Source organism: Artemia franciscana, chromosome 13, assembly GCF_032884065.1.
Source record: "Artemia franciscana chromosome 13, ASM3288406v1, whole genome shotgun sequence".
NCBI lineage: Eukaryota > Metazoa > Arthropoda > Branchiopoda > Anostraca > Artemiidae > Artemia > Artemia franciscana.
The window spans coordinates 35017076-35044006 of record NC_088875.1 but is presented as its reverse complement, the minus strand read 5'-3'; the positions used below and the strand labels follow the sequence as shown (position 1 = coordinate 35044006).

The 26931-nt window shown below is 34.0% G+C and overlaps 1 protein-coding gene across 1 annotated transcript in view; it reads right to left on the bottom strand.

Moving 5' to 3' along the window:
• LOC136034306 (tyrosine-protein phosphatase Lar-like) overlaps window positions 1–26931 on the bottom strand; it is a gene marked incomplete in the record, with an annotated part of 449438 nt that overhangs the window by 42907 nt on the left and 379600 nt on the right. Inside the window, 4 exon segments of the mRNA XM_065715442.1 lie at window positions 2618–2843; window positions 11271–11497; window positions 16386–16589; window positions 23352–23744. Of these exon segments, the coding sequence (XP_065571514.1) occupies window positions 2618–2843; window positions 11271–11497; window positions 16386–16589; window positions 23352–23744 (1050 nt within the window).

Genomic DNA, 26931 nt, shown 5'->3' with positions numbered 1-26931 from the left:
TATAAATATTCTATTTCGCATGGGATAGGGTAGATAACGTTGTAAGAAAGCAACTAAAAGTATTTAAACCAATCTTGGAATTATAAAAAGCAAGCTTAACAGTCTATTTATTAGGTGACTGCAGCTTAGAAAAAGATTCTCTCGCGAGGCAAATTGCCAAAAGTTTACAACGAGTAGCATCACGGACACGATCGATGCGTTTGGTTACTGAAGATTGTGTGATGGATTCAAGAGGGATATATTGAATGAAAGTCGCCAATGAAGTGATCTTTTCAAGATGGGAATGGTTTGACATTTTATCTATCAAGGGTATAGTGATTCACAAGAAGCAAGAGATCTATCTTTTATATTTAGCGACCTTTATTTTATATTTTATATTTGTTCTACTGATAAATATACATTTGTAATTGAGATGATGTATGTGCTCAAGAGTTTCCCCTTGAGTTGGATAGAACCATTTTTCTGGCCCAATATCCAAAAGAAGGACATAACATTAATACTGGCCAAGTTGAGACGTCCTCTTATGGCGTGAACGCAGGCATTGTCCGTACTCATTGGACTTCCAAAGTAGGTAAAATGATCTGCCTGTTCTGTTTTTCTCTACTCATACTGATATATAAGAGCAAATTCTCTGGTTCCCCCTCTAGATTTTGTTCTAGATTTGGAGGCAAAAATCACCATCCTGAACCATGATCTTGCCTTCCCCAGGTAGTTTGCTATAACTAATAAATCTGCTCAGGTTTCGGACAGTCAGCTAATATTCCCGCATAAGAGAGTGACTGCATCAGGATTTTACACATTTCTTTAATGCTTAGATTTTTAGAAGAAAGGCATGTAGACAGATGCTAAGAAGGTGAGGTTCAGATGACAAATCACTGAACAGCTAGAAGTAAAGTACCCTTCAGTTCAACCTTTAAATGTGACATGGCTTTTCAATTTGATGTATTTGTCTTTGATTAGCACTCCAAGATTTAGAGGGTTACTATCATGTTAAAGGATTTACCAAAATATCTGTCAGATGAGGTTAACGACCTAACGAGCAGTCAGTAAAGTGAGCAGCCATAGTAAAAGTAATTCTGAGTGATTTGCTAGGTAACTTCGAAGACCACACTGCCTTTCCATGACGAAAGTAAAACAGTTCAAAATGGAGACGAAACCTTTTAATTGACTGATGATTTTACTGCTGATGATGAACACTGTATATGTGTTAGAAATATCCAGTTAAATAATTTTATATCTGTTCACTGTCAATTAAAAGGTTTCATCCCTATTTTGAACTGTTTTACTTTCGATTTGCTAGGTGAGGGTTACCGTTGATTTATTACGACGAAAGTAAACATGAGGCTCCTAGATGCCATTTTAAGTCGCAACTCCTTGACAGTAAAGGAGTTACCATATTGTGTAGCTTCGTAACATGACATGTAAAGCAGAGAGGGTGGCACACACAGTTATCACGTTTCATCGTTAATGCTTTTTAGTCAGAATCAAGGATATTTCTAGTCAGATTCTGGAAATATTTCTGGTCTAAGATGTTATTATGAAAGTGAAGAGCAACATTAAACCGCCAAATGAGCAGAATTTATTCCGTATAGGAGAGGAATTGTTCCTTCCTCATCCACATCTCTACCTCATGGTCGCAGAAACTTCGAAGCGTGCTCATTAGATCAGAATTGAGGGTTTCAGTCCCTTTTTTTAGTTAAGTGATTGGATACCAGCCAGCCGCGTAAGGGTGGTATTTTCGGGGGGGGGGGGGGGTATTTTCCACAGGGGAGTATTTTCTGGGGGAATTTTCCATGGGAGGAAATTTTCAGGGGGGGGGGGCAGTTACAGAAAAAAAAAACTTAAGAAACGCATTAAAAATATGTTTATATGCATTTTATTACGTTTACAATTTTTTTTTTAAACAAGTCAAAAAATTTTTTTTGAGGTTATTCATCCCCTCCCCTTGCATACGACTATCTACAATGGTATGAATTGTAAATTGTAAAATTTAAGAGGTTGATTTCCTATTTGACAACTGATACATTGCTCGGAGTCAATAGGAGTTACATGATTTCAAAATTTCTCTTTTTTTTTGTCTTTTTCTACTAGCCTGAACCACAAAGCTTTTTCGCCCTTCTTTTTCATCATTTTTATTTTATTTTCACATTAGAATTTGGTTTATCTCACATCCATTATCACACATCCCCTCTATTTTCTCAAACGGCATCCCAACCCCTTTGCGATTTCAAGCCAATAGTTTCATCCTCACTCCGTTTTTGCTACAGCGTTTAGTACTATGCCCTAATTCTCTTATAGATTTGATTGCACCTATCATATTATTCAATTTATTTCTATCATTTTTATAATTATAAACTTGTATAGAAGGCCGATAGTCATTTTTTCTCTTTAGTTAGCTATGGTATCCAATTTTAGTATTTTGGTCACTAAAGATATCCAGCAATCGACAAAACTAGTTGTTACAAAAACTGAATAGTGTCAGCCATCAAAATCTTTGAGCGCCAGAAAAAAAAAAAGAAATTTAGGCCCATAATACGCAGCTAAATAAGATTTCGGTGTTAGTTGTTACATACGTGACGTTTCTTCACCTACAAAAATGAAAGGCGAAAAAACATACCTGTGAGAATTTCGCACCGTCACTGGCCCTAAGCAACTCAACGTGCCTTGTAAAATCAGCGACAGGAATTGGGGGATGACTGGCCATACCAGGGGTTTGGAAGGTCATCCTTCGTAGCTCAACAGGATCTGTGGGAGTGTTGGCACTACCAAGCTCAGCCATTGGAACTGACGACATTAACGGCTTCGTCACAGAGTGGTCAGCATTCTTATTTGGGATGCGCCGCCTTAGAATATAATATATAATGAGGATTGGACCAGCAAAATGTCGTTTTATACCTGAAGGTTGCATTAAAGAGTACGGGCAACTTGTAAGAGTTGGAACTGGCGTTAGTGAAGACTAAAAAAAACATCAGCGCGACTTACCGCTTGGCGTTTCTTTACATTTGCTTTCCCGCTTTGTAATTGTTTTTTCTCTTAGAAACTGTGATCAGACACTATTATTACACCACTACATTCATTAATTACATTAATTATAATAATTTCGCTTTATTATTAAACTGAAAGCATGACAGGAAACACCAAACGCAATACAGCGTTAGTAATAATTTTTATCGACATTAGCGCCAAGTTCCACTCATATAAGTTCTCCATACTTTTTGGGTCATCTCTGAAATTCTCTCATTGCTGAAATATTTACCAGACATCATTTGCTAATATGTTCTCAAAAGGAGGACTAGCAGAGCAACGTGAGTTCAAATACACTGCGATCATGTTTGCCCAGCCTTTGAAAAACTTGGCAAAATATTTTTAGCAATCATCTCAACAGTAGGAACATTTTAGAAATGACCACTAGCACACGATATAAAGAGGACCTATAAGAAGATAGGAGTTACTAATACTAATAAATTACTGATTACTAAAATACTAATTAGTAAATAATTACTAATAAACCCTTCAATTTAATTAGCAATATTTTTCATAGTTAGAGTCTACGAGGCGATCGTCAGAAGTACTCCTAAACGGTTGCGGAACAGGGGTTGTTAAAGCTCAAAATATTAATAAGCTGGATGTCTTTGATCAAAATAGTCTTTCCCCTATTTAAGGAGATCCGTTAGCGCTATAAACAACAGTACCCAGTCTCAGAAATTTGTAAAGAGACGACGGCTCGTATGACTGGGCCACTTTCTACACCGTGCAGACTACCAACGCATCTTGAAGTCAGCTATTAAAGCACAGTCACTTGAATATTGGAAATGTCGACCTGGAGGCGAGAAAAAAGATTGCCAGTCAGTGACAAAAAACGACGTAAAGCCGCTTGGAGGCTTCCATCTCTTAGAATAGAATAGAATACACTTATTCAGTACAATAGCCGGAGCTAGCATTAGCATGTCATGACAAAAAAATTTGAAAAACCTTGAAAAGCGTTTTTGAAAAAACCTTCAAAAACGCTCACAGGAAAATTTAAACAAACATTATATTAATTGCAACACATATTAATCAAACATTAAATATTAGTGTAACTGTGGCCAATTCTTTTTTATTTGTCGGAGTCTAGTAACTGGTCCTTCAGTTGGGGGGCACTCAAGGTTGGGTAGCAGACGACAATGAGCTGGAAAATTCAAACAGTTTAGTCCAAATCTATATGTTAAGCCATGTCTACGACTATCAAGTGAGTCCAAGTTGAGTTGTTTCAGTGCATCCTCGCAAGTTGAGTAGTTTTGTCCAAGTATAATTTTTACAGCTCTCGTCTCAAGTCTATCTGTTTGATCTTTAGTCAATCCCGGATGCCAAGCAGGCATGCATACTCAAGAGAAGGTCTAACATAACTGCAGTATACAGACTTTAAAACCTCAGTTGGTGTACCAAATCTTTTTAGGTTGGAAAATGAATATAAAAGCGATGCGCCTTTTTTAGTCAGATAGTCAGCGTGCGAATTCCATCTTAAATCATCGTCCAAAAGTATCCCAAGTATTTTAACAGTTTTCTTTGTTGGCAGTATGGAATTATGAGAAGAGTGGTTGTTACCCTTTAGGAGGGAAAACGTCATATAAGAGCTCTTAGTTTCACTAAGTTAATAAGTTAAGCTCTTAGTTAATAATTACCTTGCACTAAAAGCATGCAGTTGCTATTAGAAGTAGTCAGAGAATAACTTTCCGTTACTCGCCAAATACTTGATTATTTAATCAACGGATTTGAAGTAATCAACGTTATTGATTACCTCATATTTCTTTGTCAAACCTTCTGCTCCTCACCGGTCACCTACCAGTTACATTTTCAAAGAACTGCTGGCTGTAGTCCAGTTTGTTTTTTTCGTCCTAGGATTTTTCTCTCTCTTTGCTTTTAGTTAGATTTTCTTCAAGTGGCGCCCTAACTATATCCTAAAGCTTTAAGATTCTTCTATCAAATTAGTATCTTTCAAAATTTTAATCCAGCAATCTCACAAGTATCGTTCAAAAGTTTATAAAACAAACATTATATTAATCAAACACATATTAATAAAACATTAAATATTAGTCGCGTCAATATTATTAAAATGACGGGTAAAATATGGAACAAATGATTTGCGATATCTCTCAGTACTATAGGCTGAACAAATCAGTAACTGTGGACAATTTTTTTTTATTTGTCGGAGTCTAGTAACTGGTCCTTCAGTTGGGGGGCTCTCAAGGTTGGGTAGTAGACGGCAATGAGTTGGGGAATTCAAACAATTTAGTCCAAATCTATATGTTAAGCCATGTCTACGACTATCAAGTGAGTCCAAATTGAGTTGTTTCAGTGAGGGTAAGTTGAGTAGTTTTGTCCAAGTATAATTTTTACAGCTCTTTTTTTGTATCGTCTCAAGTCTATCTGTTTGATCTTTTGTCAATCCCGGATGCCAAGCAGGGCATGCATAGTCAAGAGAAGGTCTAATATAGCTGCAGTATACAGACTTTAAAACCTCAGTTTTTGTAACAAATCTTTTTAGGTTGGAAAATGAATGTAAAAGTGAGGCTCCTTTTTTAGTCAGATAGTCAACGTGCGAATTCCATCTTAAATCATCATCCAAAAGTATCCCAAGTATTTGAACAGTTTTCTTTGTTGGCAGTATGGAATTATGAGGAGAGTGGTTGTTACCCTTTAGGAAGGAAAACGTCATGTAAGAGCTCTTAGTTTCACTGACCGTCAATTTTACCTTTCCTAATTCAGCTTTTAGATCATGATAGATTTCGATCAAGTAAGACTGTTCAGTTGTCGGAGGACTTAGTCGCAGTGATAAAACAGTTAAATCATCAGCAAATTTAAAACGCTCACGAATTGTTGTTAAAATATGGTTAAAAACAATAAGAAAAGAAAGCGGGCCGAATTTAGTCCCTTGTGGCGAACCACAAAAAATATTTACAAATTCAGATGGCTCATGATCAGGGAGTTGGACACACTGAGATCTTTCAAAAAGAAAACTAGCGGGCATTCGTACAACAAATGGACGGGCACCATAGCCTTTGCTTCTTCCACAACTACATTATGATCAAGACTATCAAAAGCCTTAACTATGTCTGCAAATAATGCATCAACATAGGCCCCATTATTTTCTAAGTGCTTAAGGATAGTATCCAACAATGCAACCAAATAATGAACAGTACTACGCCCGGATCTAAATCCAAACTGTTGGGGATCAATATTATCATTTATGTCCTCAAAAAAAAAAAAAAAAAAAAAAAAAAAAAAAAAAAAAAAAAAAAAAACCAGCAACATGTCAAAGCCACTGCACATAGCCGTACTTCGCAGGAAACTTCGGTTGGCGAAATTATGGACGCCGGGGGAGTCGGAGTAGCGTCTAGTTCCCGTCAAAATTGAAGTGAAGCGAGTAATATTTTTCATAACGAGAAAAAGCAACGCTAATTCAAACAATAGGATTTCATTTCCATTATCCTTCACTTTATTTTTTTTTCATTTCGCTGTATTTTTCATTTTCGTTCACGAATTCCTTTTTGGAAGAAAATAAATTTCAGATTTTTCGGTGGGGGCATGAACAAGTTCACTTTCAACTTTTTAAGATCAAAGTCATAGCCTCATATTTTGTTTCTGAAGTAAAATTTGATTTTTTCCGCTTGATACTGATGTAAAGAGCCACAAAATCCAGAAATTAATTTCGAAGAAGCGGATAAAATTCCAAAAAGCCACAAAAAAAGTAGTGTTGTACGGAAAATCCAAAGAATTATAGCGAAAAGTTTGAGATTCCAGGAGAGAACAAGAACCAGAAGCCCCCAGTAAACTCCATACGTGCCAGAATATAGTTTATCCTCTTTCGGCACACGACTCTTTAAATCAAGACGCTAAAAATAGGGCATGAAACACCAAACAAAAGATAATGTTAGTCATTATTCCTGTCGAAATTAGCGCTAAGTTCCGCTCATATGGTTACCCATATTCTTTGAGTCACCTTTTAAATTCTCCCACTTCTGAAATACATTACCATGTTGTTATTGATGAAGCTATATCTTCCTCAATTGATATGTTAAGCGGAGTCCACCAGCTTAGCTGCCTGGGTCCAATTTTATTTTGTTTATATCTGCCTTTCTCTGTTCAGCATTCTACTGTCAAGATGTTCGCGGATGATGTAAAACTTTATCTACCAGTACAAGACCAAAACGATGTGCAACTTTTACAGGAGGATCTTGACTATCTGACTTATTGGTGCAAATCTAATTCTATGTTCATCAACCCTTCTAAGTGTGTTGTTTTACACTATACTCGTGAACTCCCACCTGTGTGTACTTATCAGCTGTCTGGCATACGAATTTCTTCTAACGAAATAGTGCGTGACATATGGCGTTTAGTTGGATACCCAATTGAAATTTGACAAGCATGTTTCGAAATTGTAAAGAATTCAAATTATCGTTTGTCGTCTATAAAGAGAAGCTTTAGTAAATTTAACCTTCGTAATTTCTTACTACTGTATAAATCAATGCCTGCGTCCAATTTTATTTTGTTTATTTATTAATGATCTGCCTTTCTCTGTTCAGCATTCTACTATCAAGATGCTCGCGGAAGATGTAAAACTTTATTTACCAGTACGAGACCAAAACGATGTGCAACTTTTACAGGAGGATCTTGACTATCTGACTTATTGGTGCGAATCTAATTCCATGTTCATCAACCCTTCTAAGTGTGTTGTTCTACACTATGCTCGTGAACTCCCAACTGTGCGTACTTATCAGCTGTCTGGCATACGAATTTCCTCTAACGAAATAGTGCGTGACCTATGGCGTTTAGTTGGATACCCAATTGAAAATTGACAAGCATGTTTCGGAAATTGTAAAGAATTCAAATTATCGTTTGTCGTCTATAAAGAGAAGCTTTAGTAAGTTTAACCTTCGTAATTTCTTACTACTGTATAAATCAATGGTCCGCCCTCTTCTTGAGTATAATATATGGGTTGGTTTCCATTAAATCTAATAGATGAGCATAGGATAGAAAAGGTTCAGAGAAGGACCACTAGGATGGTCCCATACCTTCAGCACCTTTCTTATCTGCAGACACTTTCTAGGCTTCAAATCCCGTCATTGAAGTTCTGTAGACGTCTTAGTGACCCTATAAATGTGTTTCGTGTACTTAAAGGAGTGGATGATGTTGATCCAAATTTATAGTTCAAATTTAATTTGGATGTTGATCCAAATTTATAGTTCAAATTTAACCATGATCACTCTACTCGTCAGCATGATTACAAATTATATCCCTCAAAACCACAGAAAAAAATTGGTCAACTATCTTTCGTTAGTAGAGTTGCCAGACTATGGAATAGTTTGCCTTTGGAGGTTGTCGAGAGAGAGAGTGTTCGAATTTTTAAGAGTGTATTAGTAAATACGCCTTTTTATTTAGACGCTTTTGTTGTGTAGTTTCGTGTTATTTAGAAGCTTTTGTTGTTTAGTTTGTCGTTGCCAGTTTACTTTAGATTAGTATTATGATTTTGTGTTTTTGCAACAAGCATTGATGCTTACCGCTATTGGTAATAATAAATAAATAAATAAAACAACTTTTGAAAATTATTTTTAGCAATCATTTCAGTAGTAGAAATATTTTAGAAACGACATTTAGCCCGCGATATAAAGAGGACATGAGGTCTATAAGTCTGAGGTCTATAAGATCTATAGGTCTATAAGGTCGCATAAGGTCTGAGGATTAATTCAAGTGCACTTTTTGTTGTCAAGCACAGACAGTTGAATTTTTTTTTCTGGCCCAAATCCCTTGGTTTACATTTTTTCCGTTGATTTTTGACTTTAAAAAGAGGGAATAGTTGTGGGAAAAGTCAAAGTCATGGCCAATTGTAGAATAAAGTCAAGACAGATTGTCCAATTAAGTGGGCAGCCCAGTCAAGGTTAATTTTACCCCTTTGATTGCCGTTGTTACTGTCTCCCATTTATGCTACACCTCTCCGTGCATGCTTGTCCCCTCCACAATGCCGAACTAGAGTCGTACCTGTTGGAGGTTCTCTCTGGGAATCCTCAGACCTTAAACGATATGAGTTACTAATACTAATAAATTACTGATCACTAAAACAGTACCTACTAATGAATTAGTAATAGCACCTTCATTTTAATAAGTAATATTTTTCATAATGAGAAAAGCAACGGTTGGTTAATATTCGTCTTTTTATTTTATTTTCTATGCAGATTTTCTATTTATTTTAATTTCCTTACTATTTTATTTTAAAAATATTAGAATTGCATCTTTTTAAATTGTTTGAGGTTATAACCTATTAACTTATTTCCTGATTTTTTTTGCCCATATTTATTGCCTTTAAAATTGGCACCTGCTACTACTAAAAACTGCGGAACTGCATTAGGAAGTCTTCTTTTTTTTTTTGTTTGTTAAGAACTAAATTCCCGATTTCCCCTATTTTTTAAAAGATTCATATGGTTGTACGGGTTTCGACTAAACCAATTCAAACAATAGGGTTTCACTTCCATTGTCCTTCAAATTTTTTTTTTCATTTCTCTGTATTTTTCATTTCCTTCCAAAAATTTCTTTTTGAATGAATTTCTTTCTGAGCGAAAATATATTTCTTATATTTTCATTGGGACTTTAAATTTCAGTTAAGTGAAATTTTTTTTAGACAGATAGACACATTTCAATTGTCTTTTTTTTCTGTTCTTTTTTTCATTTGTCTTAGGCAAGAACAAGTTCACTTTCAATTTCTTAAGATCAAAGCAATAACCTTACATTTTGATTTGAAATAAAAAGTTTTTTTTTCACTTGATGCTGATGTGTCGAAGCACAAACTTCAGGTATTAATTTTGGAGAAGAGTTAAAATGCCCAAAAGCTACAAAAATAGGAGTTTTATACAAAAGATACAGCGGATTATAAGGAAAGGCTTGAGATTTAAGGACGAAGTAAGAACAAGAAGCCCCCATCGCACTCCATACGTGCTTGAATGTAGCTTATTCTCTTTTAGCACATGGCTATTTGTATTATAAATCACAATTCAGAAGTACCAATACACAAAAATGTAGAGGAGAACCTATTTTTCAAAATCTGGAAGTTTTTTTTTATCTTTCAACCAAAATACTAAAAACGGTAATTTCCAAAATCTAGGGGGGTTGGAATCTAAGGGGAAAATCCCCCCTCCCAATTGACATCCCTAATCTTAATAAATTAATAACTTATTGGAATTACATTTAATGAAGAAAAACAGCATAGTTGCAAGGAGGCATTCTCTTCGCAACACCACTAAAAATGAATCAGGGGGGGGGGGGGTTGCAGCTTAAATTCACATTTTGAAAAGCTAAAGAGTTAGAGAGACGTCACTTGAACGTTGTCTCACCATGTCATGATCCAAATTTTACGATAAATATCTAAATTAGGTAATAGGAATAGCTTAACTAGTCTTTTAAACAGCTTAATAGAATAACTTAATTGGTTAAAATGGAATATTTTCCAATACAAGGGTCACTTACTGATTATTATGATATGATATTTATTAAAACTGCAAACATTTATGGGCCATGGTTATCACAAAAATACAACAACATGACATTTATAAACAAGGACACCTTAAATCCAAATTAATATCTAAATAAATTAATGAAAATGGTTCCTATGTGTCATACCTCTACTCACCATCTTCCCAATTTCTTAATCAGCAGAATACTTCTATCACTCAATGTAAATTATACCCATTCCTCTCTTATATACAATCCCTAAAAAACTTCCTCCTTCAGCCCCTTTTTCATCCTCCCATACAGGAGAAGATTGAAAGAAGTTTATATATATATATATATATATATATATATATATGCGGAAATGTTTCATGTTTATTCTTGTTTTGTATATCGAAAACGGAGCTTTAGCTGTTGTGGTTTTTGTGTCCTTTTCGTTATATAAAAAAATGGAATAAATGTAAAAGTAATTTGGTAAACAAACTATTTACTTACTAGTTAATAACATTTAGGGAGCTATAATAGAAACTAATTCAAAATATAAAATATTTAGGGACAATAGTTTAATTAAAAAGCAGCGTAATGCTTTCCCAGCTTAAAAAATGTATTACAATATAATATTATTTGTGGTATCATAAGCCGTGTCTCAGAATCTTCGCTTAGATCAGGATATTTCCTGTTAAAACCTCAAAATGTGTTTCCCTTCGTTTGATGTTTCTATGGCTTATTTAGTTTTTTAACGAGACTCTTAACATGATGAAAATCCAATCTATACATTAATGAATTCCTATTACCTTTTAATGCAGACAAACAACATCGTTACAAGAAGACCTAATGCAAGGGCGCCAAAAATTGGTACCATTATCCAGAAAATTCCTGCTTCCGAGTGATCCCTACTCAAAGGGATAATAGTAGAGTCTAAGGGCACCTGGGGGTTTGGCCTCTGGGGAGGTTCTCCAGGGGGAGCTTCCTTCATGTCCAACGATAATGGTTCCGACATCTGACTTGATGTATCAAGATGCTAAAATAGAAATTGTACCATGGAGACAAGCTGTATGGGCGTGAAAAAACATTATCGTACATAAGATGCATATTATAAAGGCAGTATTGAATGATGAGTTTGTTAATCATATCACAAATGATTAACATAAGAATACTGATTAACATCCCCTCGAAAAATGAGTTAACTCCCGGTGAAGATTATTCTTGGAATAATAATCTTACTCGTTAACAAAGTGATGAAAGGTAATTAACTAAATGATATTATCTGACATCTACGGAGAGGCACGCAAAGAGACTTATTACACTGAGAGGAAGGGATAGGGAGGGGGCTAAAATTTGAACAAATAGAAACAACAAGAAATTTATAGACGTCAGATTTCTGAAACATACTTATTGTAGGCCGAAAATTAGTTTCTTTCCATAAATTTCATATGGCCTTGCTTCTTGACTCGTTTTTACATATTTATATTTACATTGATTTCATAACAAATTCCGAGGGGAACTGGGGCTGTTATTCTACAAAAAATGATTACATCCATACATCCACATATTTTATTAAATGAAGAGAACATTGTTAACCTATAAAATATTATGAAATAGTTAATTACTATCAAGGTATAAAAAATATTACCATCTGCTCCCAAAGTGGAGCAGCCGAGGATTTAGGAGGATTTTAGCGTCGTTTCCTCAAAATAAATGAATAACCTAAGACACGAGATAAAAGACATGTCCTAGGAGACGAGTAACAAAACGACCTAGGAATTGTTGGAGATGAAGATGTGTTTATTTTAGAAAGCAAAAAACACAAGAATTTTTAAGGAGGATATATACAAATTTAACGACTTGAATATTCATAATTAACAAAGGGGCTAACACTGTAATTCCTTCTAAGCATGCAATGGTAAAAATGAATTGATTTATTTTTCTGCTAACTTATGTTTTAAAATTAACATTATGTAGTTGATTCATCGTAGTTACAATTACTGATAATTGGCTCTTGGAAAGTATACATAATCATATAATTAGTTGTTGAACAAAAGAAGTTAAGACTTGTTTTTAACGTCTTAATCTTTTCTTTTATTTTCATTGCTTTCCTGTGTCATTCAGACCCAAAAAGGATTTGAGGTTATTTCAGAAGATGGAAAACATAGAAAAAAATAAGAACTGGGGCGAAAAGCTAAGGAAATTTACAAAAGGTCAATCAGGTACAACTATAGGAAGAAAAATAATAGTTGGTTGACTAGTGGTAAAAGTGGTAATTAGTAATTAAGCAATAAATAAACATAATTAGATCAAATTAATTGAGGTAAATAAATGGCTGACCAGTTGTATACCATGCCTTAAGTATCTTGGTGGCTTGGTGCTAAAGAAATTGACATAAAATAAGAGAAAAACAGAAAGAAAAATATGCCGCAGGAAATTCAAATGCATGGATCAGTTGCTTCTGACCAGGGTTGCCACCAGGTTAAAATGAAAATTACTAGATTTGAAGTCATTGTTTGGTTTGTTTAGTGATTTTCTTCAATGGTCTAATGATTTAATGTGCTGATTTATTGATTCTTTCTTTCGGTAATATAAAAAATTATTATAAATCGTGATAAATCACTAGGGATGGCACCTCTGCTTCTGACCAATCCAGATCGCAACTAAGATCAAAGACCAGTTTTGATTGTTTTGTGCATGTATACGGATTTCTTTTTGATTTTAGCCATTATGCGCCGAATTTGACGACAAGTGACAATTTGCCGAAAAATATATTTAGCAACAAGAAACATTAATTTTAGGAATGAAAGACAATTTTGTATTCACTATAATGTGCCTCGTATTAATACTATATTTATTCTAATAATGATACTTTTTACTATTCAGTTTAACAAATTTTTATTTATTTCTGACAAAAGTTGGAAATTTGGATTTTATTACTTATGAAAGTGCTCCAAAAAAATTTAGCCTTAAAAAAAATTAATTCCATTCTCAAAAAATTTCTATAACAAATGTACCCCAGAATACTTACGCTTGAAGATTTCAAGTAATATTCTTGACCAGGGACGGACAAACGGAGGCCCTAAGGCTCCCCCAAGTCCTAAATGTCGGCAAATTTGAGGGAACTTCCCTTTCAAATTACCTTATAATTTTGTTTTATTGTTACTCTTTTCCCTAAAAATTTTCAAAATTACTCCCCGCCCAAGAGAAAGCCTTCTAATGTGCCTGATTAATAAAATACTTTAAAAAAAAATCAGCAATACACCAAAGCTAAGCTTGCTAAGGCATGCTTCTAAAATAATGACAACAAAAATAGAAAAATAACAATTAATAAATCAAATAAATGTAATGAAACAAATTTCTTTAATTATTTCAAGAATTAGTGGGTAAAACCATGCACCAATTTAAGCACAAACCCTCAAATACAAAAAAAAAAATACATTTCAAGTCCTGAACAACCTAAAATAGACGGTACAATTGTACTGCGTTGGCAATGCTGGTGACAGTGACATGCAGCTACCCGGTAGTTAGGGTCGCAAATACAAAAAGAATCTCAAATACAAAAAAGAAAAAAAAAATAATCATATTTCAAGATCCTAAATAATCTACTATAGATGATTGTGGGTGACAGTCAGCGTTGCCAACGCTGTAAAATAAACTTTATCAGTATTGACTAACATTGAATCTTAATAGAACATTTGTGTCATCCGAACAGCAGGTTAACATTTGCCAGAAGAAGAAGAAAATTTTCAATAAACTAAAACTTAAATAGATATCTGAGTTATGAAGCAAAACCAAAATGACAGAGAAGTCTGTACTGTACAGAAATTTTTAAAATGTACCACATTGTACCAGGGCTTCTAAATAGTACCAAAAAATATAACAGTAGAATAAATATGAATAATAGAATACAAAAATAAAATTGAGCTAGAAACAATAAAAATAGAAAAAGAACGATTAATAAATGAATAAATTTAATGAAAATAAATGTCTTTAATTATTTTAAGAATTAGTAGGTAAAGCCATACTTCAATTTAAGCACAAACTCTCAAATATGAAAAAATTACATATCCTGAACAACCTACAATAGACGGTACAATTGTACAGCATTGGCAATGTTGGTGACAGTGAGATGCAGCTACCCGGTAGTTACATCTGAAAACTATAACGCGATGCTATGGGGGATATAAAGCGCATAGTACAAGTTCCCCCGAGAGCGGTGATCAGTTCCGTCAACTGCTCTTTGGATTTTAATAAATGAGTGTGCGTTTTGTTTTTGACTAAAGGCAAGTAGCTATACTTCATTATAGAGACTGGAAACAGTCCCTAACAGTTGAAAGGTGAGTGAGGGAGAAACTGATAGTCAATAAATGCGAAAAAGGTACCAATAATGACAATTTTTAAACAAAGCATATTTCAGACGTGCAAAAAAGATCCACTCCAGCCCTCCCCCCCCTAAAACCACCCCTGTTTTTTCACTAGTAAATATTTTTTTATAATATTGTTTATCAATACTGCAGAGTTCTGCTTCACTTGATCAGCTGAAATTACTATGTTGAACTAACTAAAGAATAAGTTCTTGAATTTATCATTCCATAGGCCTAAATAGATCCACTTCAACCCAGCCCCCTTCACCACCCCTGTTTTTTCATTATCAAATATTTTTATAATATTGTTTATCAATACTGAAGAGCTCTGCTTCACTTGATCAGCTAAAATTACTATATTGAATTAACTAAAGAATAGGTTCTTGAATTTATCATTCTATATGCCTAAAGGAGCAAATTTCAATGCCCAAATTACCAAGTTCAGCGAAAAGATTTTGAACTTATCATGTCATAGGCCTGAAAGAGCACATTTCAATGCCCAAATTACCCATTTCAGAGAAAAGGTTCTTAAATTTATCATTCCATAGGCCTAAAAGAGCACATTTCAATGCCCAAATTACCCATTTCCGAGAAAAGGTTCTTGAATTTATCATTCCATAGGCCTAAAAGAGCACATTTCAAAGCCCAAATCACCCATTTCTCCGTTATCTTTCAGATAAATATAGACAAAGTTATGGGGTACGGGGTAGAAATTGAAATCTAATTACTCTTGATTCCTAGAAATATTCTTGAGCTACGCCTTTATTATTGATGCTAGGGAAGGGGGTGGAGCTAGGGTTAATAATGCCCCCTCACTTGGGAAAATTTTTACTATTAGATTTACCTGCCTAAAGGCACAGAGGTAGAAAAGGCGGGGTGGGGTCCCCTTACAAAAGTGTAAGTTTCATTAAAAGGTGGCAATTTATAAGACGTTGTTTAGTTACTTTGTTTTGTCTCACGGCTCGGACACTGAGTTGAAACTTTAAGATTTTTTTTTCTTACGGGACGGGGTAGGGGACTTATCAGGGGAGAGGAAAAACACTTTTTTTCGGTCCTTACAAATAAGGGATGCGTTACATTGTTTTCTTTTTACATACCTGTCGTCCAAGAGGCTTTTTGGCTAGAATAGCAACAGTTTCTTTAACGATTTTTTCTTCACAGTTTTAAGCAACAAAATTCAACAATACCTATCTGATTTTAAGATTGATTATATAAAGTTGTAAATTTAAACTGAAAATAATAAAAGGTATAGGCTTTCTTCTTTTCAAAATAACTTTACAGCAAAGCGAATTTCGCTTGACATAAAAAACAAGCTTTGCATAAAGGCAAGATCATAAAATACTTGTCAGTTTCCATAATATCAAAACTAATAATAAGCGCGATGTAGAGAGAACTCAGCCATATTTTAGACTTATTTAAATATTTAAGGCAACTACTCACCGTCTCAGTCCTGAAATGTTCACGGAGTAAAAAAAAAAGAAAGAAAGAAAAACAAGAAAAAAAAAAAAAAAAAACGGAGAAAAAGGATGGACAATCTCCACCATAGAGTATAAGTACCTTCTGAGGTGTGTCAACAACCGCTCTCAGAAAAACTCTGTAGATCTTCCCATTTTCAAGCCGCTTATTAACAAAGCCATTATATTCTTTTCCATCTCCAAGTCTGAAATTGTATGGTACATTTCTTCGAATAAATCTGGCCGCTATGTAGGGGGACGTGTCCTCCAATTTGTTAGACGCAGAAGACCGACCAGAATTTACCAACTAAAAATATTACATTGTCTAAAAACTATTTAATGATATGATGTTTACTGGAAGAAAAGCTACAAGGTCATATTAACAAATAAAATAATAACAGTTATTAACGAATAAAAGAAAATTCAACTAAGTAAATAACTTACTAAGAAAAACCTATAATTAAAAATAAATAACTAATAAACTAAAAATTTCAATGTGATCCGTACATACTATACTACTTTATACACACTATACTATATACTATAAACCGTATATACATAATATATATATATATATATATATATATATATATATATATATATATATATATATATATATATATATATATATATATATATATATATATATATATATTACCATGCTTACCAACTTACTTACATATATATTATCCATTTCATTAAGTTCAGTACTTTATCAAAAATGTGTACAACAAAAAAAAAAAACACAAAATAGTCACACACACACACACACACACACACACACACACAGCCCCCCCCCCCCCCCGAGTGGGCTCCAAGGCTCGAAAGCATAGAAAGAGGAAAGACAAAATGTAAAATAAGTCGAATAATAAACAAGAATAGTAATCAAGTATAGAATAATAACACGGATTCCATATTAACCATTGGGCCATAGGGGACTCAAAAGATCCGAAAAAAAAGAAAGTCGAAATCATCCTAAATTACAATCAAATCAGAGAAAAAAAAAATGCATATAACACCACCCATTTACACCACTACTACTACTACTAACAACTACCACAGCACCCAGCCGCCCAAGGCCAACACAGCTACGCATACTCCTCCTGCATCCCAATCTATTTAAAGGATCCCTCTTTACACCCTCCCCAAAAGTTCCTATTTCCCTTAAATTATGACATCCTTTCTTTATGACATCCTCCCATCCCAACCGCGAAGGACCTGCTTTCCGTTTAGCCCTTGACAATTGGTCGAAGAGAACAATCTTCGGCAATCTGTTATCCTTCATTCGCAGAACGTGCTCTAGCCATCTAAACCCTTCTCGCATTACAGCCCTAGAAAGCGGGATTTAACCACGCTTTTCGTACAGCCTACTGTTTGAAATACGGTCAGTCAGACGGGTACCCAGAACAATCCGAGGGCGATTTCTCTGGAAAAAATCGAACAAATCTTCATCCACTATCAGAGCACCAATATTTCAGAATCATATTTGACCACTGTCATCACTATAGCCATTTACAGCCAACTCAAAATTGAAATAGAACTTATTGTAAGAAAAAAATGTTAAAAAAAGAAAAAAATTTTCAAAAAAAGGCAAATAGGCATTATAAATATGTAACCAAGGTACAAAGATGAATAATAAAACAATAAAGAAAATGATCAATAGCTATCTATAGATTTGATAGCCCATAAAAAACCCCCAGACGTTTGAAGCTGGAAAAGAAATGACAGTCCCATGCCACACTGAAAGGACATTTCATGCTCTTGAAGATGCCAACAGAGGGTTAAATCAGATACGTGCCACAAAATCGTAGGTAATACAACGAGCTGTCGGATATAGAAATAAGAGACTAAAAACATTAGAATTTGGCCATGCAACTTCATGAGAAGGCCATGCAACATCGATGCAACTGAAGAAGCAAAAGAAGCACATGCCAGGAGGTAAACTAATCTCAGATTTAAGAGCGGTTTAATAACTTATGGATTTGTAAGCTTCAAAACTGGTCTGGCCTTCTCATGAAGAGATGATGAGCTCCTTTTGACTGGAAATGAAGCCATGGCAATGAAAACTCGTAATATAACGACAATGCAGTTTTCAGTTAAAGTTCAGAATGTAAAAGAGGTGAAAAAGATAGAGCATTATAGTAGCATGTCTACACATAACCTACGAGAATGTGTAAGCCTAAGTCCCCCCCCACAAGAAACTTCTGATGTTTCTGGAATTGCTTAGACTTATCACTGCACCAATCCTTGTGAATCATGGGTGATAGAAGATGCGGGGTATGGGGTAATTTCACCCCTATGTGACAATAAATATAGGGTTGGATTCAGGCAAAGAAAAGAAGCCATGAGATACATCCAGGGCAGGTTGGCTTCACCTCACTTATGATACCCAGATTGCTGGTAAATTTTACTTTCACTACACCAACCGTGGAGATTGTGAAACATATTCTCATCAAGAATAATTTAGAGAGGACACTTATGGCTGACAAATTCAAATATTCAACTTTGTATATTCTCAGGTACAGTAGATAACTCAAACTTCGCGTAGCAGTAGCAATTACGTCGGACAAAGTTCTTAGAGAATAAAACTAAAGCCCAACATAAAAAAAAGATATTGGCCACATTTTCCTGAAGACTTTACTTAGATTACTTATAATATTTTCCTGAGATGACTGCATGATAACTGAGATAACTAAGGTCAATATCGATAAATGCAATATGCAATTAAAACCTGATTCAAGAGATCCTAAAATTAATTATTGTTTTTATTGGTAGTTTATAACCTCCTAAAATAATTACATAGCCAAAACAAAAAAAAAAAAAATCCTGTGGGCTAACGTCCTAACCAATGTTTATTTGCAGATAATATCAATGGGAAAATTAGATTTTCTGGAACATTATAAAGAAAAGGGTCAGAGGTTTAGAAATTGACTAAGGGTAAATGCAAATGAAGCCATGGCAATGAAAATTCGTGATATAACGACAATGGAGTTTTCAGTTAAAGTTCAGAATGTAAAAGAGGTGAAAAGGATAGAGCATTATAGTAGTATGTCTACACACAGCCTATTAAAATGTGTAAGCCTAAGTCTCCCCTCCCCACACAAGAAACTTCTGATGTTTCTGGAATGGTTTAGATTTATCACTGCACCAATCCTTGTGGATCATGGGTGAGAGAGGATGCGGGGTATGGGGTAATTTCACCCCTATGTGCAGGTTTTCCTTAACAGTTAGTCATCTTTTACATCTTAAGGAACTATCATATTTAATATTATTAATCCACAAGATTCAGTTGGTAGTGAAGGAGTAGAAAATACAATTGCAAACAAGGCCAAACAAATTAGAATTTGAATAACCTAGTGGCCGTCATGATGGCAACTAGCTAAATCCAAGCGACACTGGTAACCCTTGGTGTGGCAAAGTACGGCTCTAAGATCCATGACTTCAGGCACAGTGTAGATGCTACTTGGCTGTATTTCAGAGGAGCTGACAAAGACCAATTCTGAAGATTAAATAAATGTAAGAATATAAACAAATAAACCCCAAAAATAGTAACCGTGGAAATTTTTCCAGAGATTACCCGAGAAATCAACTCAAGGGGTTATTTCACAAGATCAATTCCTAGTTATTTACTATTCAAGTAAATATGTCAAATAAATAGCACCTAAGATAGTCGTAGTTTCAATAATATTTAGATATTATTATACACTGTAAAGGGGCGTATAAATTCGACGTTCTTGGAAAAAAGGGACGAGAAAATGAGTAGTGTACACGGCTTTAGCTACCCCATTTTTTCACCATAAACCTGATAGTGAAGACAGACTGTTCGATCATCTTGGTGTTCTATCAAACAATTAAATTAGAAAGGAAGGTGAGGGGTTTACCAAAAAGTGTCAAGAGGTTTTGAAAAACTTTCAGAAACAATTAAGTGAAAATACTCTTTTGGTAGTTGATATTTGGAAGGAAGAATTCTATGGCTCGGTAGAGTAGGACCTAAAATTCAAGCCAACACACCAAGGGCAGAGGAGTTATCAAGGGGTAAAGCTTGATAAAAGCATTGAAGCTAGAAGAAGCCAGATAAAAGCAATGCTTGAAGAGGCGTTGGTGAAGGAGTTATCAGGGTGAAATGCTTGATAAAAGCTTTGAAGCCTGAAGAAGCTTGGTAAAGCAATGCTTGAAGAAGCAAGGGCAGAGAAGTTATCGAGGGGTAATACTTCATAAAAGCATTGAAGCTTGAAGAAACTTGATAAAAGCAATGCTCGAAGAAGCAAGGACAGAGGAGTTATCAAGGGGTGACGCTTGATAAAAGCATTGAAGCTTGAAGAAGCTAGATAAAAGCAATGCTTGAAGAAGCAAGGGCAGAGGAGTTATCAAGGTGAAATGCTTGATAAAAGCTTGAAGAAGCTTGATAAAAGCAATGCTTGAAGAAGCAAGGGCAGAGGAGTTATCAAGGGATAATGCTCGATAATAGCATTGAAGCTTGAAGAAGTTTGATATAAGCTATGCTTAAAGAAGCAAGGGCGGAGGAGTTATCAAGGTGAAATGCTTGATAAAGCCTGAAGAAGCTTGATAAAAGCAATGCTTGAAGAAGCAAGGGCAGAGAAGTTATCAAGGGGTAATGTTTGATAAAAGCATTTAAGCTTGAAGAAACTTGATAAAAGCAATGCTTGAAGAAGCAAGGGCAGAGGAGTTATCAAGGGATAATGCTTGATAAAAGCATTGAAGCTTGAAGAGGCTTGATAAAAGCAATGCTTAAAGAAGCAAGGGCGGGGGAAATATCAAGGTGAACTGATGATAAAAGCTTGAAGAAGCTTTATAAAAACACTGCTTGAAGAAGCAATGGCAGAGAAATTATCAAGGGGTAATACTTCATAAAAGCATTGAAGCTTGATAAAAGTAATACTTGGAGAAGCAAGGGCAGAGGAGTTATCAAGGTGAAATGCTTGATAAAAGCTTGGAAGAAGCTTGATAAAAGCAATACCTGAAGAAGCAAGGGCAGAGGAGTTATCAAGGGGTAAGGCTTGATAAAAGCATTGAAGCTTGAAGAAGCTTGATAAAAGCAATGCTTGAAGAAGCAAGGGCAGAGTAGTTATCAAGGGGTAATGCTCTTGTCCAAAAGAAGAATCCTACAGAGATTAATCCCAAGCTGTTATATTTGAGGTATGACAATAAAAATAAAACGCAGAAAGTGACTGAAGAGGGTGAGTTAAGACATTACATATTTGCAGTTCTATAAGGAAGTAAATAGGATTCTGGGTGGGTTTCATATTCCTTAGCCAAGATTTAAACCTAGAAGCTTGGTTTGAAGGCAACGTCATCATTAGCTTGGAAAAATAAGCCGATAGACGAAAATTATGGCCAAACAGTAAAGTTAAGTCTTGCGGACCTTAGATAAATCTTCTGTGCTTGAATAGCCTTTTCATTATGAAAATATTGTTCAGTATCTTCAATCTTACAAAGTTTAGATTTTCAAACTTAACATAATACAAGTTACAACAGCTGACCTAGAATGAAGTAAAAGTTGGCTATGGTATATCTTGCGCAAACAAAATTAGGAAACAATCATCAAATGTACAAACAATCTTCAAGTAATATTTCGCAAAACTTCAAATGTGCAAACAATATGCAATTTATAGCTGGTTAGAGTGTATTTCGTGCAAAAAAAGAAAATAATCATCAAAGTGCAAACAATCTTCAGGCAATATTTGCACGTCTTTAAATGTGCAAACAATATGCAAGTGGTTACATTATGTTATGTGCAAAAAAAGAAGAAAATAATAATCAAATGTGTAAACAATCTTCAAGTAATATTTTACACATCTTCAAATGTGCAAACAAGTAATAGTAGTTAGAGAATATTTTGTGGAAACAAAATTAGGAACAACCTTAAAATATGTAAACATATTTGATATGTAAACATAAATATGTATTACATAAATTATGTAACCTAATACGTAAAATATAATATGTAAACATATTCTTCAAGCAACAGTTTGCACGTCTTAATATGCGGATACAATATACAAACTATAGTTGCTTGGAATATGTTTTGTGCCCCCCCCCCCAAAAAAAAAGGATAGGAAACTATATTCAAATCACCTAAAGCTGAATTATAAGAAATCCCATTGGGCAATGTCCTCTAGATCGTCAGATTATTATCCTTGGTTAAAGGAATTAAATGTCAGATCTTACCGTATTGAGCGTTACTTCGATTGATATTTTTCTATTATCTACGCTTATTTGATTTATTGTTGCTCGGTGTGTTCATCTACTTTTCAAACACATTTGAAGTAATTACATGCTCTCCAAAACTCGGCGATTCAGGTTCTTGTTAATTCTGGTAATTGTATATCAGTAAGAGATAGTAATAAAGAAATTAATATTTTACCAGTTTCACGTCTTTTTAATTTTCATACGGCTCTTTTTATGTTTGATATATTGCATAGAATGCACTCGAATATTATATTGGCGTGTTTGAGAGAGATCAGCCTACATATGAGACATTTATTCGTCAGTCATTAGAAAACCGATTAAAAGGTCTACAAGGTCTGCATTTTCGATTTGCCATGTTCTTCCTTCTATTCGGGAGTCTTTTCCTGATGATACAGTTCAAGAAACTGATGGGCCGACTTTTCGTAGGTTGCTTAGGGACCATTGTTTTGGTATTTTTCATTTATGATTTTCTTTTTTTATTATTATTTTTCTTTTTTAGCTTAAGTAGGAAAACAGTATAGAATAGTGTTGTAATATTTGATTATTAGAATACAGGGTTTTAAGTGGTGATTTTTTTGGCTTATTTCGTGTTTTTATGGGGGAATCCATTCACGAGTGATTTGTTTTGTAGTTTCAAAAATGGCCAAACAAGCCATAAGGCTTTTTTTGCAAATGTTTCTTTTTTTTTGTATTGTTTTTGTTTTTTTTTTTTGTTTCTTTTTCAACAAATTCTCCCTCTCAGATAAAGCAAAATTAATAGCAAATTAATCAAAAAAGAAATAATTATTAAATTATTAAATAAGCTTTAACAATTAAACTATAAAATAAATCAATTAATATGCCTATGAACGTATTTTACCTCGTGAGTTAAAAATGTATCCGGATTCCTATTCATATTTTTCTTATCCTCTGGTACGACAACGAGGAAATAATGACTAATAGGTCCATACTCTTCCGACGCCTGAGGTAAAATAACACCAATTTCTTCACCATCAAAAACGCCGTAAAAATCTGGATTTACAATTGGCAACGGTGCTGCCATCTGAGTGGTTACTGTGAGACGGCTAGGCGGTCGATAGCTTTTGTCAGATCCAACAGCACTGACATTAACGTTATAAGTCGTGAATGGAGTGAGATCGTTTAACGTCATCGAAGTGTTTTGCGCTGGAACATCTATTGTGGTCATTGGTATGTGAACGGTTTGTGTTATACCCTGAGCGTCAACAAACTCTTTTATTGCATCGTAAGTCACCTATAAAAAATAACATACTTAAAAAAAATACGATGTTGAATCCGTTTTTGATGCTATTCGGAAAGAGCTTCAAAGCAACGCCATACTTGAGGAGGGGGGGAGGGAGATAAATGAAGGTCTAGGTTCTAATAAAATGCCATGATCTAAGAAAAAGCTTAGCCTACTTGCATCGTCAAGTAATTTTTGCAGAAGTAAATGGTCACCAGTCAAACTACAACATTTTAGATGATTTTGGGGTTTTATGCAAATGAATCTAAGGTCCGTCAATATTTTGATTTAGATTAATGACCGTCCAAAGGGGGGGGGAGAGCACAGTTTGAACTCTAATTTTTCGTGTGTCCAAACGTTCAACGATCTAATCATCTGCTTACCATACTACGAAACAAAGGAAGTACAGCACTGAATAGAAAAGTTAAAAAGTGGGACCCTTTAAGTAACTGAAATATGTCTGAGAATGGGCTTCTTTGTACCTTTTTAATAAAATAAAGAAACAAGATAGGGGTTCTTTTGAGGATCTCAGGAAGGAGTTTGATCTTTGGGGTTTTAACATCAGAAAAGGGAGAGACTCGTAATAAACTTATATGAATTAAATTAAATGATATATTGAATATTAAAAAAGGACTATAAATTGAGACTCGCCATGCTTCAATTTATTAGAAGAAACATAGGCTAACATTTAAGTAAAACGATTTTTTTTTTTTTTTTTTTTTTTTTAGAAGAATAAAGAGACAAGCAGCTGAACAGAATATCAATTAAAGGCTACATGGTCTAAAAAGTCAACAAGTCGTAAGAATATAAAATAAAAAAAAGTAAAATTCAAAACTTCCTCATCAGGATTCAAAATCAGAACAGACCTGAACTGAGAACTAAAATAGTGATTTTACCAATATTTCAGCATTTGGTAGAAAGTGGCACATTTTTCATGCAACACAAAATAAGCTGTAAAACAACCGAGATTCAATTCCGTTTCCAACGTCTATAATGAAAGAAAATCTATTATTAATCTTTGATTTTTTGACTGTCTAGCCCTCCCCCCTGACCAAATTCCTGGCTACAATCCAGTATATATATATATATATATATATATATATATATATATATATATATATATATATATATATATATATATATATATATATATATATATATATATATATATCATGAAAAGAGAAATCACCAATGCAACAGCACAAACACAAAAAAAAAGAAAAAAAAGAGAGTCTGACAGAAGGAGAAAAGGAAGACTGTTTTCCTAAATTAGTGATTAATATAGACCAGCACTTGAATGAGGCCTTAACCCTACTCATCCATACAATCACATAGGTCAAACAGCATAGCCACACACAATCAACCATAAAGAATAATCCATGGACAGGCAGTCATGTCGTCAATAAGTATAAGTCGTCATTTACCAAACAATAGAAAAAATAATATAGACAAATAATTCAGAGGCAATACCCAACATAAGGGCTCATCAGGAGAATAAACTGGCCTATATAGGGTTTCGCCACTCTAAATTCTCTACCCAGCACAGTGTTGTGGCTACCACAGAATATCCATGGCATCCCCGCGTCAGGTATCACCCCCAAAATATATGCCTATGAAAGAAAAAAAAAACAGCAAATGTAAAACAACCAAGTAAAACCAAAAGAAGCTTATCCTGTTAATATATCCCTCCCTTTAGCAACAATAGGTAAACTAAATATTATAAATTTTGCCAAATCACAAATATTAACACATTGCAAAAAACCTGAATGAACTAAACAATTATAGAATTCATCTTTACCATGTGGCTAATTTTTAAGAAAATCCGCTAAATTAGAAACACAATTCAAAATAAATGGCGCTGCGACAACATTTCTCGAACCTCCGAAATTAGTTGAAAATGTCTTTAAGTATTTCTAGATAATTCTTTTGATATTTATTTAAAAGTTCGTTATAATGAAAACTAAATTTTTTAAATTGCCAAGTTAATTTATTTGCAGAAAAACCTCTTGATATCAATTTTTGGCATAAGATTTTACATCTATTTTTAGAATCAATATAATTACTACAAATCCTTGCATAACGAAGTAACTGTGAGAAAAACGCTGAATATGTGATATTTGAGTGTATATTACTTTCAGGGAATGGGAAACTAATCACTTCAAAATCAAAATCATCCGTTTTATTATACATTTTAAAACTTAATTTATTATTATCACAAATATTAATATTTAAATCTAAGAAATGATCTTCATGACCAGCGCCATGACTAGGCTCAAGAATAAGCTCTGATGGATATATATTTTTAGAAATATAAATGAAATCCTTACAATTTAAAACCAAAATATCATCTAAATATCTTTTATTATTTGACAAAGCATGTTTTAAATTAATTGGATTAATCTTATCCATCATATATTTATATTCTAGGTGACTTAAAATCAAGTCAGCTATAAATGGGCTGGCATTCCCCCCCATGGGAATCCCCACAATTGCTTGTACAAATCACCCCCAAATCTTATATAAGTATTGCATAAAACAAATTCCAATAACTCAAAAATCATATCCAAGCTGTAACATCTCAAGTTAACTGTAGTATTAAAGCAATTTGTCCATATAGCTTTTTAATTATAAATGTCTATTTTTAAGAACCTTTTACTAGATAAGAGGAAAGATTTCTTGATAATAGTTTTTAAATTATCAAACACTACATTAAGTGATAAATTAGTATACATTGTCGCAAAATCGAAAGACTCAATTCTTTTAGCTGAAACCATTGTTAAAGAATCTATCACCTGCAGTGCGTATAAGAGCCTATAAGAGTACTATAAGAGTCATTTGACGCACAAGGCCATTCAAGAAAATCAACTTATATTCTACATTTATTTTCAATTAGTTTCAGCATTAACAGACCAAAAACCTAACATAAAATTAAATATTGTAAATTAAATTTGTCTCCTGGCATGTTAAGTAAGTTTTTGTGCTCATACTTTGATCCTTTATATTCCCATCCTTCAATTTACAAACTTCTTTATATTTTCAAGACATGAAGGATCCGTATTTTCAATTTATTTCTGTATCTTCATTCTTTGTATTTCGTAAAATTCATACGTGTCTTAACGTAAATTTGAGTTACTTACATTCATTTTTTTGGTGTTTTCAAAATTGATATTTGGATTTTTTAATATATGTCTGTATATTC